Source organism: Patagioenas fasciata, chromosome 1, assembly GCF_037038585.1.
Source record: "Patagioenas fasciata isolate bPatFas1 chromosome 1, bPatFas1.hap1, whole genome shotgun sequence".
NCBI classification, from domain to species: Eukaryota; Metazoa; Chordata; class Aves; order Columbiformes; family Columbidae; genus Patagioenas; species Patagioenas fasciata.
Window position 1 is genome coordinate 125,545,482 of NC_092520.1, and position 13,563 is coordinate 125,559,044.

General features: G+C 39.2%; 1 protein-coding gene across 8 annotated transcripts in view; it reads right to left on the reverse strand.

Annotated features, from left to right (window-relative positions):
* Positions 1-6,435: 6,435 nt before the first annotated feature.
* Positions 6,436-13,563, reverse strand: part of DCAF6 (DDB1 and CUL4 associated factor 6) — a 92,406-nt gene continuing 85,278 nt past the window's right edge. For all 8 annotated transcript variants that reach the window (XM_065852862.2, XM_071813976.1, XM_065852853.2 and 5 more), the window contains 4 exons: positions 12,706-12,862; positions 11,074-11,162; positions 8,483-8,588; positions 6,436-6,879 (listed from right to left, as the gene is read on the reverse strand). In XM_065852862.2, the coding sequence (XP_065708934.2) occupies positions 6,815-6,879; positions 8,483-8,588; positions 11,074-11,162; positions 12,706-12,862 (417 nt within the window). In that variant the 3' untranslated portion in view covers positions 6,436-6,814. The remainder of the gene's footprint in view (positions 6,880-8,482; positions 8,589-11,073; positions 11,163-12,705; positions 12,863-13,563) is intronic.

The window sequence follows — 13,563 nt, forward strand, 5'->3', positions numbered from 1 at the left end:
GGGCCAGGGGTCTGGCTACCCTCTGCGCCATGGGCTCACTGTTCTACACATTCTTAGTCACCACACCGAGCTGCTTGGTAGATAGCCAGTGAACCAAGGCGAAAGAGATCATGAGCCGAGAGACAAGGGAAATAATTCCCAAATTAAATCATGAAGCTCATTCAGTTTCTCATTTCTGTACCTTTTGCAGTGCTCTCCTCTAGAAGACTCTGTAACAAACCAAATTTAGACCCTCCAGACTGCAATCAAATCCATTCACTGCGGTGATATGAAATTCAAGAGACATGAATGAAGCTGAATTTCTGAGTAATCACAAGGATTTTCAGTGTGGTGGGGGACAGCGTGCACCTACCACCATCAGTGGCACCCACATGCCCAGCAAGCTACCAGAGTGGGCACACACATTGTGGTTGTGATGGGGTGAGGGCTGGGACTTGCTTCTGCCACGGTGAGGGGATATTGGAGGTGACAACTGCAGCTCTGGGTGTGTTTGAGAATCTCCCTGTACTGGGACTGAGCAATAGCTCCTGCTCCGGGAGCGTCATACTCTTCAATGCACTTGCTGCAGGACCCTTACAGGCAATGATATCAAGTGCACAATATAATTAACTTTTTAAACAAAAAACCTCACTTGAGAATAATTTGAGAAAAGTTTGAAGTGAGTCTTGTATTTTACATCCCTGAGCCTGTAAAGCTTCTGTAGTACAACCAACCTCCAAGCCCAATGGCTTTGTCACAGTACCTAACTTTACTTTAAAAGCCATATTCATTTAAACGTTTATAGAAACCTTCCTTGCTCTTCATAATCCTGGGCAAAATAAGCACAAGTTATTTTAGAGCACAGTATTTCCTCTTTGAAATGCTCATGAAATGAGACAGATAACAGTCCCAGACACTTTTTTCCATGAACAGAAGTACTGGGTCAGCATCCCATGCCCTCAGAGCCAGCTACTGACAACCACGAGAGCATTAGGTCAACAAGATTTGAAGTGAGAGCACCAACTCATCTTGTGCCTACTATCAAATGGTCATCACAATCTGATGAATAGAAGTCATAGAATGTCCTGAGCTGGAAGGGACCCACAAGGATCAGTAAGTCCAACTCCTGACCCTGCACAGGACAATCCCACAGTTCACGCCATGTGTCTGAGGGCGTTGTCCAGTCTCTTCTTGAACACTGTCAGGCTTGGGGCTGTGACACCTCCCTGGGGAGCCTGTTCCAGTGCTTCACCACCCTCTGAGTGAAGAACCTTTTCCTGATATCCAACCTAAACCTCCTCTGACACATCTTCCTGCCATTCCCTCGGGTCCTGTCTCCAGCTTGGAAGGTGTGATGTTCAACTCACCATAAAAAGTACCTGAAGCTACTGGGGATAAAGGAACTAGAAAGATTTTGAGGACTTGCCTTCAGCTTGCCTCACTGGCTGAGCAAAGTCAGTGTCCAGCTAATGAAAAGAGCTTTGCTCCTGATCCCCACAATCCTGCCATCCTCCCTCCCAGCTCTCCTTCTTTCACTGCTCACCAGGACTAAAAATAGCAGCTACAGGCAAACAGATTGCATGGGACTAAGGGCAGGTCAGGAAGGAGAAAATATTGGAAGAGGTTTGAGCATCAAGTCATCCCATAGAGGGAAAGGAGATGATCTACCATCCTGTTTGAGAACAGCTGCAGATCCCCTGGGATTTGTTTTCCAGTTAGTAACAAAGCCCATTAACAAACTGTATTTAGAGTGATTTCCAGTTAAGTGACACTTCCTAACTTAGTAGCCATCAGTTATGACTTTGATAGTGAATCTGTCAAATTCTATGGATTAAGCCAGCATACAGCCCTTCTGGGAAAAAAAAAAAAAAAAAAAAAAAAGGAAGCATTGCAATATGGTGAATCACAATCAGAAAAAAGGAGCTTGCTTTAAGAGCACTATATGCCTGTTTTTCCAATCAAAACACCCTGTTGTGTTTTTTAGTGGGTTTTTTTGAACTTCAGTTTGCTCTAGCAAAGCAAAATGAATAAAAAGGGGAGTACTGGTGATTCTTAAAAGGCACTGAGTAGGTAGATGGAATCTTTTAATGGAAAGAACAAAGCAGTTGCAAATAATAAAAGGAACTTTTAAAACTAAGGACAATAAGTATCTAATACCCTCAAAAACCAACTCTGACTCAACAGTAGAATCACTGAGAAGACAAACCAGGTGCTTACAAAGATAAAAGCATTTGGTCATGTTATAATTCACGAAAACAGCTTAAAATTGATTTAAGCTCACGTTTCAAAGACTAAATCAATCTCTATTTAGGCAGGGCAGATGACCTCACACCTGCCTTCTATGTCATTTTCTGTACTTCATCAGAGGTTTTTAGAGTTGAACTCTTGTAGGGGTGTGACTGTGGACCAGGAGGAATATGGCCTTTGACCTCCCTGGTGCTAATTGGCATCTAATTTTTCAACAGTGTTATCAGGTCTGGCTGGTGCAACAGTGTGGTATGGAGGATTCCCAGGGATTGTTTATGAATGGTCTTTGCAATAGGCCTGAGCCTCAGAGGCTGAACCTGGCTCAGTCCTGTCTTTCCATACAAAAATGACTTTGACTTTGTGGACACAACTACCCAGCATTCCAAGGCAGCATATCTGAGCATATTCTCCCATCCCTTAAACACAAGTGCACACACACTTCAATGATAGCAGTTTTTCTTGTGCAAGGACAGTGAAACCTCTATTAAACATTTGCTTCTGTAATTTCTTCCTCAAAATCTTTCTCTGGGGTGTTCTGAAAGAGCTTGGGACATACACAATAGTCTACTGTAACATTTTATTCAAGCTACATTTATCTACAGCTAAGGTAAGAAAATGTCATGATAAAGGTGATGCAGGATGTTGTTAATGAACCTTATCCTACCTCCATCAGAGGAAGGCATAAAGAGCTAGAACTCGGGCAGATATTGGTTCAGGATAGCCTGGCAGAAGAGTCTTAGCATCTCTGATGTTTAAAGAGGAGATTGCTTCCTTCGGTGACCATCTGTCCAAGCTTCAAGACACCAAATTATTTACCAGGAATCATAGCAACACATAAAAAAAGTTGCTTTCATCTTTGTAATGGTCTTAAAAAATATCTTTTGTGGAAGTGAGTTCAATGACATCTGAACCCTTAGAGAAGTGCTCTTCCTAGGATGTAAACATTGACAGCAAGCTGTTGCAGGACAGAAGGACCAGGTTGAGCATACGTACAACCTTCAGTCTGCAATGTAGGAATATAAGGTGCTCCCCATATTCTCACCCCTGCCTTATCCATCAAATTTGGGCTGTTACTATTGTGATTAGAAACTGAAAGTCGTTTAGAGGCCAGCTAAAATCAACTGGTCAATCGATGCTTAACACGAGTATTATGGTGTGTTGCTTGTTGGTCTTTTCCTCTCATGGGCTTACTTGAAAAGCTGAATGATGATCTTAAGTATGGCATCACTACGGCAGTAATCAAATTAGCCAAGTGTGCATCCCCAGGTAATTGTTTCTGCACACAGGACAGATGCTTCTGCAAATGCAGCACGAGTGGTGGCACTAGAGGGAGCTCCTGCAACATCACCCACCTCAAAGCCCCCAGTCTGAAATTAGACCCAGGTCGTAAGATTTGCTTTCAAAATTGTGCGGTTTCAAATTGTGGGTTGGTTTGTTACTTACTCATTAACTTCTATGGACATTTGAATCACATTTTCAAATTTTCTTTTGCTGTTACAGACTCTAGAACTAATTTGCCAGCATCTCTCCTGCTCCTGCCAACAGCTCCTATTACTGGTTCTAGGAATTGAGACACAGCCCATTGCCCAAATGTTTATGTAAAACGGATAAACTTAAACACTATGGATACCTTAATTTTATTTAAAAATGCTTGAAAAGCTTCACCAAAGTCTGAAAAATCCTCCAAATATTAACATTTTCCTCTTATTGAGATTCAAATCTCCTTTTAATCAGTAAATCCAGAATTAAGCGTCTGGAATTAAAAGTTAATATTTAGACTTTAAATAAATAAGAGACCTTTTTGGAACGTGCTTATTGGGGAACTCTGAAAAACAGACATTTATAAGATTGTTGCTTTTGCTTTATATTGTGTGCTCTTTGCTAGCAATTGCTACTAGAACTAAAGCAAAAGTGGCAGAAGCAGCTTTTTTATTTTTAGAAACAAAGACATCTATAGTGATGATTTATAAAACCTCTGTAGTGAAGACAAAGGGTTTCCTCTCCATATACTTACTTGAGAATTTGTTTTCAGATGGCAAAAGTTAATAATTTCTAAATAAAAAGAGCCAGGCTTCTGTAGAAACACCAAGGTCCTTCTTTTTGGAAGCTAATACCTCTCAAATATCATCTATGGAGGACCTAGAAACTCCAATCATTGTGTTGTTGTGTTTCCCTGATTGAACTGCTCAGGACCCCAGGCTGTGGAAGAGGTATGCCATGGCAACAGATGCCACTCAGAAGAGAAACAAGGCTTTATACCTCTTACTGCTAACAGCTAGAGTAGAGCAGACAACCCTACTTATATACACACTAAGTACACTGTATTTATGTGATAGTAAAAACACTGCTCAATGAAGTGCTATGAGCAGAAAGGTTTGAACAATTCTAGACCACTGCACTCCCCCCTCACCAAATGGGTGTACTACAAAATCATAAAGCATTCTTTTATCTCTTGCTGGTCTAAAAATGCTAGCCCAACATGTTACATCAGGAGGGAAAACTAGTGTTTTCTCCTTTCTCCAACAAAAAGTCATTCTTGTGTCACCAGAAAAGACAAATATCCATATCAGCTGTTACTTTCACTCCACATCTCAAAACAACTAACCAAGTTAACCTTGACTTCTTTCACTCTCCCTTGTTCACGGTAGATACGTTCTGAAATGCTTACCAGATTTCCATCCTCCGTTGCATTGACTTCCTCTGCGTGTGAAGTTTCCCATTTTCCCCAATGCTCCAGTGTACTGGGACCTCAATTCTTCTCAGCACCCTGTGTCTCCAAAACCTTCTCTCCTCCAAAGTTACTTTCTCCTTTCCTGTTGCTTTATCCATGCGAGCCACGGAACCTAACACACCAATATGATGTTCACAGAGTTCGCTTTATTGTCCGACCGGGCTGGCTTTATAGCAAAGCTGCCCTGTCCACGCGCCTTACAACAACGTGATTGGTTGTAACTCGTGTCATACAATAACATGATAGACTGCATGTACTGTCCACGCGCTCTGCACGCATGTGTCCGGCGATTGCTCACTCATTATTACCTTCTAATGGTGCTCCTTTAGTCTCTTTTGTCTCTGGCTTCACCCTCTCAGCCAGGCTGGCGACAACCCCATCCCCCTGGGGCGGGGGGGGGCTCTGCCACTATGCTTTCCTATATTCACTTCACTGGATCACTTCCAAAGCTTCTATACTTTGCTTTTCCTCAGTAATTTCTTATCTTCTCATTTTTCAAAAGAAAAAACAAGCAACCACCCTATCCATCTCCTCACATTTTTCCTCTGCCCTCATGTTATTCTTCCCTTGCCCAAGTATCTTCAGTTACTGCCGAGTTCCATATAATTCCCATTTCTCTTCCCTCACAAATTTCTCTTCATGTTCTCAAACAGTTTTAGTTTTCCCATCTCCTTCTATTTCTGTGATTTATATCCCTTCCCCAAGCCCTTTCAGCCTGTTTGCATTATGGATCAGGATACCTGAAAGTTGTGTTATTTCTCATTTGGCACAGGGAATTTTTTTGTTGATGTAAGCAAAGTTTGTGAAGTCTACGTGATGAATGCATATTTTAACGATAACAGGGTAATGAAGCCTCCAGTACCCTCATCCACCTGATGTAGAACTCTTCCTCTATACATTTGGATGGCAATGGGGAAGACAAAGTGAAGGAAGGAAAGTGGAGCAGGGAAACAAGCAGCTTTATTCAATGGCTGTTCTTTTTGAGGATGGCAGATGCTCAGAGGCTCCACTGGAAATTACAGAATGCCAGGAAGAGTAGAGCCTGTTACATAGACTGAAATCCCTTCCCAAATAATTAATACTAGGAACTAATGCGCAGGAATTTTCAAATTCATGTTCCTTTCTGCTACATTTTCTCTATTCTAAATCCAATGGAAACTGAGATGTATCTGCTGCCTACATAACTATTTCACCAACACTACAGATTTAAGCATGGAGAACGTGAAGTGGCACTACAGTCAGACTGATGCAGAGACAGTTTTGCATACATATGTGTGGGTTATGTCAGTGGAAAAGCAAGAACTGGGAGGCATGGGGTCTCAAAGTCACAGAGAATCCCCAGTGCTCACTGTTATAAGTAATTGTATTTGTCACTTCATAAAGATTGTAAGAAAGAATGCAAATGAAGGCAGCAATGGCATCGCATTAATAGTTACAGGGTGATAAACCAATGGTTGCACCAAGGAAAAACAGGAAACTATTAAAACAACCAAATCTTTTAATTAGAAAGCAACAAACATGCAAACAGCAGGTATAGAAATGTATTTGAACCAACGTTTTTACTATAATGGAAGTTACTTTAAAACATTGATCCAAGCTCCCACATTTGCAGGTTAAGGAAAATATTGCACTTCGCATCTTCTAGCACCCCTCATACATGGCAAAACGTTTTAAAAACATTTTTGCTTATTTTACTTGCACGCTCTCCCAAAGTCATGCACACAGTCATTCAAAAACAAAAGGTTAGGTTATCCAAAAGCAATACCTTAGAATTGCACTAAAGCTCTGTAAGGAAAAATATAATTAATGTCTTATACAAATTCCATTAATGTCTAGGTGCTTGCACACAACTGCTGGTTACTCTTCATCTTCGTTTTCGTTCTCCTGACCAGATCCTTCTGATCTGTCACCTTCCAATCGGTCTGTAAGACACAGAGAAGATTTAGTAAAGAGAACTTCCCAAAGTTTTCATTTTTTGGTAAATATTTATAACATACTTTCTCCCTGGGCTGTTACACAATGCACAGTGGCTGTGGATTATACGAGTGAAGAAAGTCCGTATGGATTGACAGCAGAGACTGGCTAGACATGTCACCACAAGAAAGGAGAACAGGAGAAAAGCCCTAAAGGATTTCCAGGCATAAAAGTAAAATTTGTGTACAAAAGGAAAAAATCTTGTAGCTGCTGGCTGGCTGTCAGCACAGGAAAGATGAATGCAAGCATAATATTAAAAAGGGATGGTGAATACAAGGGATTGAAACACTGTTCTGGGAGCTAACACGGAAATAGCTGCGGTTAGAAACCTGCATATTTCAGAAAGCGGGGGTATCAATCTGTTACTGCATACATTACAACAAATACCTGTTGATGTAAGAGTTTAGAGGAAGGCAAATACAAAAATGTGAGCGAACATGATTGCCTGAATGTCTATCACTCAAACAACATGCACTGGCAGGTTAAGAAATACTTTGCCCAGTCATAACACAGATTTTTTGCTGAAACTGTTGTAAGTCAAGTGTTGGGCAGTTCTTTGAGTATTTTACTCCAAAGAAATCAGAAGAAACTAAGAAAAAACTCAAACAACATATTCATTTACATCAGTGGCAAGGCACAGTGCAGAGCTGGATCCAGTAGCTTCCTCTACTTCTCCAGATCAGTGAGAGGTGAAAGGGGAGCAGTAGCTGCTGCCAGGCAGAGCTTCCCTCCATCCTTATCACTATAAGCCAGTGCCAGGGTTCCCGTATTCAATTTTTACCATTACTTTCACCCTTATCTACAATTCTGTTAGGTTTCTTGCCCCATACAGTATAGCCAACTTCGTCCCCTTTCTTCCTACCCAGTATGATGTCTCTCCATTGTCTTCTTCAGTATCTTCTGTCATTGTATCTTCAGTATCAACCCACTGCAGTCAGCTGCATCAGCACTAACATCCAGGAGCACCAGTTCCCAACAGTGTTTCTCCATGAAACCCATTACATATCTCTAGGCTCAGCCCCTAGGGAACTGCCCTTTCACTGAAGGGATATCCTAGTACCTGCTGCCCCAGGATGAGCTGCCAGCAGCCTCATTAGTATTTCTCTCAGTCCAGTATCTTCATATGCTCCTTCGCTCCCAGATAATTCCAAGCCCACCATGACAGTCAGTTTATGACACAGTCCATTCACCCCAATAGCTTTCCCATCACACAGCACTCATCTTAAAGAACACTCCTTAGAAAAGAGAATATTTTTCAACATCTAATTAGTACTGCATTACAAATAAGCTATTTCAGGAGGATAGTATGGTAATATCTGTATTTTGCTCTTTTCTTTGTTTTGAGGTAAAAAATAACAGCTGCGAAAGCGTTGCAAGTCTCACACTAAAGAAGCAATTCCTAAGCGCTTTTAAGACACCATTGGAAGAGCCCTTGAATCTTCTCAGCAACCCCAAGTGTAGCTGCAAACAGCTGATGATCTTGATGACTCCCCAATCCATCAGCTATTTCATAGACCGATGTGACTGACAAGCTCTTCAGAAGCCTCTCACCTGCTCTTATATGATTCAATGAAGCCAACATTCTTAACATAAAAGAAGCTGGAACAGTAATAGTGTTTCTCGTCTCTTCCAGCATTAATTCATTACGTGTTATAACCTGGAAGGGGAAAAAAACAGCTTTAAAAAACGCCATAAAATTGTACTGCATCGATACAGGTTTGTAGGTATGTAGTTCCTATGCAAAAGGCATTTACAGCGTCCAAAATCACACTAAGGGAGCAATATTTTAATAATTAGTATTGAATATAGTTACTCCATTTGTATGTGGTGAGTCAGTCAGTGGACTCTGCCTACGGATGGTCTAAGGAATATTCTAGTAAGATCATCATTCCACTGTCCACATGCATGGTAGATATCAAGATGAGAAACTGAGAAAACCTTTTGGAAATGAGATCTTGCACAAAATAAGGAGGACTGATGAGAGAACGTGCTGTTACAGATGGCAACTGTTGTAGAGAACGAAGTCCTAGCACTAGCACTAGCCAAGAATGTAGGAAGGAAAAAGAGACGAGGTTACCCTAAACTCCTACCTTCACACTGCTTGAAACTTTTGGAAAAAATCCAAGGAACACAAGCAATTACTCTATCCCACTTCAAGAACATTCTTCAGCTCCATAATTATTTTGAAACTATCTACACCTTGCCTCTAAATAACTTGAAAGAGCCACCTCCCATCATCTTAGTTTCAAGGAAAAAAACCAGTAACGAATACTTGTAGCTCTTTTGCTTCTTTCCTTCCTGTACATCCTTGCCATCCTTCTTGCTTTGTTGTTAAATTCTAATCCCACACCTTAGCTTTTCTCTCAGCTTTTAGACTATGTTTTTTCATTATCACTAAGCATAAAAAATGCTTTAGGTGGAGACAAGTACTGACCATTATTCAGTCCTTCCTCCCAGATCAGCCACTGTAAGGCCAGAAAATAATGCATTTCTTTTTCTCCCTGAAACTCCTTTTCAAGCCTGTTCCTCTCGTGAGGAACATAATTCTTGCAAATGTCTGCAGTGGCCTTCTCCTAGCCAAACCAAAGCACCTCTTTCCTGTCATTCTCATGTCTACCAGGCACTTTGCACACCTGATCACTTCCTAAAAGTAGCAAAATGAGAAGACAGCAGGCTTTTCCTCTTTCACCTCCTATTTCCCAGTGCACCACCAGTAACACCCTCTTGACAGGCTTCTTCTGATGTTTTTTCTCTATTCAGAGATTTATTCCCACCCCCTCTGTCTTTTCCAACTCCCTAAGGTCACGGCCTCTCTTAATTTTAAATACAGTTCTATGTCTATACTGAATTTTCCCCAAACACAATGCTTTGTCCCTAGACCTTCCCTTCTACAGAAAATTCAGTGCAGGTATGTTGGACACTTATCTAGCCAAAATTAATGTGGTGAAAAATATTTTATTTCTATGAACTTCTCCTGTCCTCTATGTAGGTATTTCAATACAGAGATGAAACTAAAATCAAAACATATAAAGCTACAGACCATACTGCAGTTAAAGTATCTGAAAGTTCTACATTTTATATTAAAGAAAAAATAATTAAATATCTAAATAATTTGTTATTATTAAAAATTAAGTAACAAAAGTATCACTACAATAATTACTTTTAGCACATACGCTTAGCAATATTTCTGAAGTCCAAAGACTCCAAACCATGTCATGGATTAAAACTATTATACAAGAGTCAAAGTAGTATCACTTCGCTTGGTGTTACTTCTGCCAAAATAATGGGAAAGGTGAAAAACTGACAAGTGAATGGTTTGGGGTATTTTTTCAGGGGGTTGCGGGGCTGGTGGCTAAGGATTGTGGTTTTCTGTTTGTTTTAAATATATATAACACTAATACAGAAAAATAATAATTAAAAACCCCCAGTCTACTATATCCCTGCTGTCCAAGAGATTGCACAAAAAAACCCCTAAACAATCCTACATCTGAATTTTTCCTAATATATTACTTACAGAAAAACATTTAAATAAATTATGTTATGTAAATCACTAAATTATGATTATTCAGCAGTCAACTGTATGATCATCATAGACCAATTGCTATATACATTGTTATTGCTTTGGGGGTATGAAAAAGTGCTGCACAACTTATATATGAACTTTTGTAACTGAATTGGCCTGCAATGTTTGCTTTATTTCATGAAGTTCCCAATTTCCAGTCTTAACATTAACTCCCTTTTATGCCACAGAATATTGAATACATTTGATTTTCGCACTCCCTGCTCTGTATATTGTTGTGTTTCCTCCAGTTAATTTATTTTTTACAGACAAGTACTAACTCAGTTTCTCAATTCGTGCCAGTTTTCCTTCTATATCTGACTGTTTATACTTTTTCCAATTTCCTTTGTGTATATAATACCAGATCACATAATATAATTTTTAGGAGAGTTAATGACATACAAAGCATCTCTGTGTGCTGCCAATGATATTAAAGTTAGCTATTACAAAGGGCAGCTTGTTATTTGTAGCTCATTTGTTGAACATTAAATAACTGTTAATTCAATATTAGTAATTTGGACCAAAAGCTTTTATAGAACTGGAAGATGCAACATTACTGTGAAAAAGAAGGAAAGGTTCTTACCTCATCTGCAAGTTTTCTGTTAAAAATCTTGGATTCTTCCAATGGTGACCAAATTTTTATATCATAGTCAATACCCGAAGAGGCCAAAACTAGAAGTAATAGTAATTTTAAATTAGATGGTTTATGTCATTACCAGTATTTCCTGCACTTAAACAGAGCTGAAGAAAAATACTGCACTTGAAGCATTTACTTGCAAATGTTAGTTCTCATACTGAACATACAGCTATGTAATTTCTAAGTCTCCATACGAGAGCTGAACTATAGATTGTATATTTTTAATATATGCACATATGAAGAAAACACATGCAAACATTAAGAGCCTTCTTTTTCAAATTAAAAAACCCCACCAGAATATATGTAAGACAGGAGCAAAAAGTAAGAATAAACCCAGCCAGTACTCATATACTTCTGCTGATGGCCTGGTAAGCAAATGCATTAATAAAAGAGCCTTAGGATTTGTAGACTCAGATACAAGATGTATTTTGACATTTGATAATTTCAGTGTATTTCATGTAAATGTATTTGATATTCAAACATTCTAAAAAGCAATGTATGCTCTTATGTATGCTTGCTAAAATACGGAAAACAAAAAGTTGCAAAACGTTCTCTGGATCATTGCACAAAACCACTATGGGAATCAACATTTCATAGAAAGATCTCTGTATTTGTCCTACAAGAAGGATGACCTCTTCATTACTGCCTCTCTGTGACAGGGAGATAGTCACACTGCATCAAGAAATCAGTAAAACTACAGGGCATTTTGAAAGGTGCTTCCAGAAGGAATGGTCAACCGAGCCACATACTCCAAATATGCCCAGGAACACAATTTCAATTAAGCATTTAAAAATTCAAGGCTTATCCAATGTAGGGCAGTATTCCATGTTTCCACAAACTATTCAAAAAAAGCCCAGCCTCTTCTGGTATTATCATAATGTTATTTGCTTATTTATTTACAGCTGACTGTTACTCCATAGTCATGTAAGCTATGAAAAAAGAAGTAACATGAATACTTCCTTAGACTGTGTCAGAAGTTGCAGAATGGCTCAGATTTTTCATCTACATGTCAGACAACATACTTATACCTACTATACCTTAGACTACTTTGGTCCATCTTTCCTATAATTATATTCCCCTAAACACAAATTAATAGAATTTCTATGAATTTTATGCATTCTTGTCATCTCACAAAGCTAGTGAGACTGAGATACCAACTTCGATCAATTTTTTCAACAGGGCCAAGTAGAGACCAGATTCCAATATCTACTCCCCAAAGTGCTGCTGGCATTTCAATGACCCCATCTTTCCCTTACTAGTGTCATGGAAAACACTTAATGTATTGAGGAGAGCAAGAAATGGAGGTTCTTCTTACTACATCTTAACTTCCTATAAATACTATGTTGATAATATTTTCATTCCAAGATGTTATTGAGTATGAGGGGTTTTAAGGGCCAAAGGTCATTAGTAAAAGACAAAATTAAAAGCAGTATTATCTAATCTGCATGGGAAAAGAATTAATAGTAGTTCATTAATCATTACAATGCTCTGTTGAACAAAGAATTTAAGACTGATCTTTAAAATGCTTTACTACAGATAACCTGAATATGCAGACTGTGAAAATGAAAATCATCTTACTTGGGTCAAATGGATGAGGTTGAAGACAGTTCACTACATGATTATCAGCTTCCAGTAGCATGAGATGTTCAGCAGTATGTCGATCCCATATAAAAATATGGCCACAGTCTGAACCACTCATGACAAAGTTAGATCCCCAAAAATTGGCTTCCTTTATCTGCAGTAAAACCACAAATAACAATTACTTTATAAAACTAGCTTGGAAAGCACAAAGACAATTCTCCTGTTTCTGCAATAACACTGCCTCTGAAGTAAGAGCTCTGCAAATACAAGAAAATTTAAAGGAAACACTAAAAGAAAAATGAACAAAAAATAAAATTCAGAAAGCCAAAGACTCCAGGGAAAAGTTGCTGCTAGCAGAAAAAAAAAAATGGAGAACAGCTGGGGCAGACTGAGCAGTTTCAAAATAATTTACAGCAGATTTGACACTTTCCAAAGTGACTAGAATGATACTGGAGACAGGGGCAAGTGAAACAGTTTTTGGGAAGGGTTCAGTAAGTTAAAGTAGATGATAGGCTCATCTCTGGTGAGGATTTTCCATTTACAGAGGAAGAGGAGACAAGACAGAAGCTTATGAAAACTGAGGGGTAGGAGTTACCTGGGTCTTACAGATAAAAAGGGGTCACAAAATCAAACTTAGGAAATTTTCTCCCTCCTCTGTAATCAATCAGATAAGAACTAAGACTTCTTTGTCCAAAGCCCTTGAACAAGAAAGGCATCCAGGTAGAAGCCACCCTCTAGCTTCAGCTATTTACAGCAACAATAGATGAAAGTAGAAGCATCTCTCCCTGCAAGTGGAACCAATAATAGCAGAGTTTTCTTGACACTGCAATGATGCATTCTGTTCTATGTGGTTGT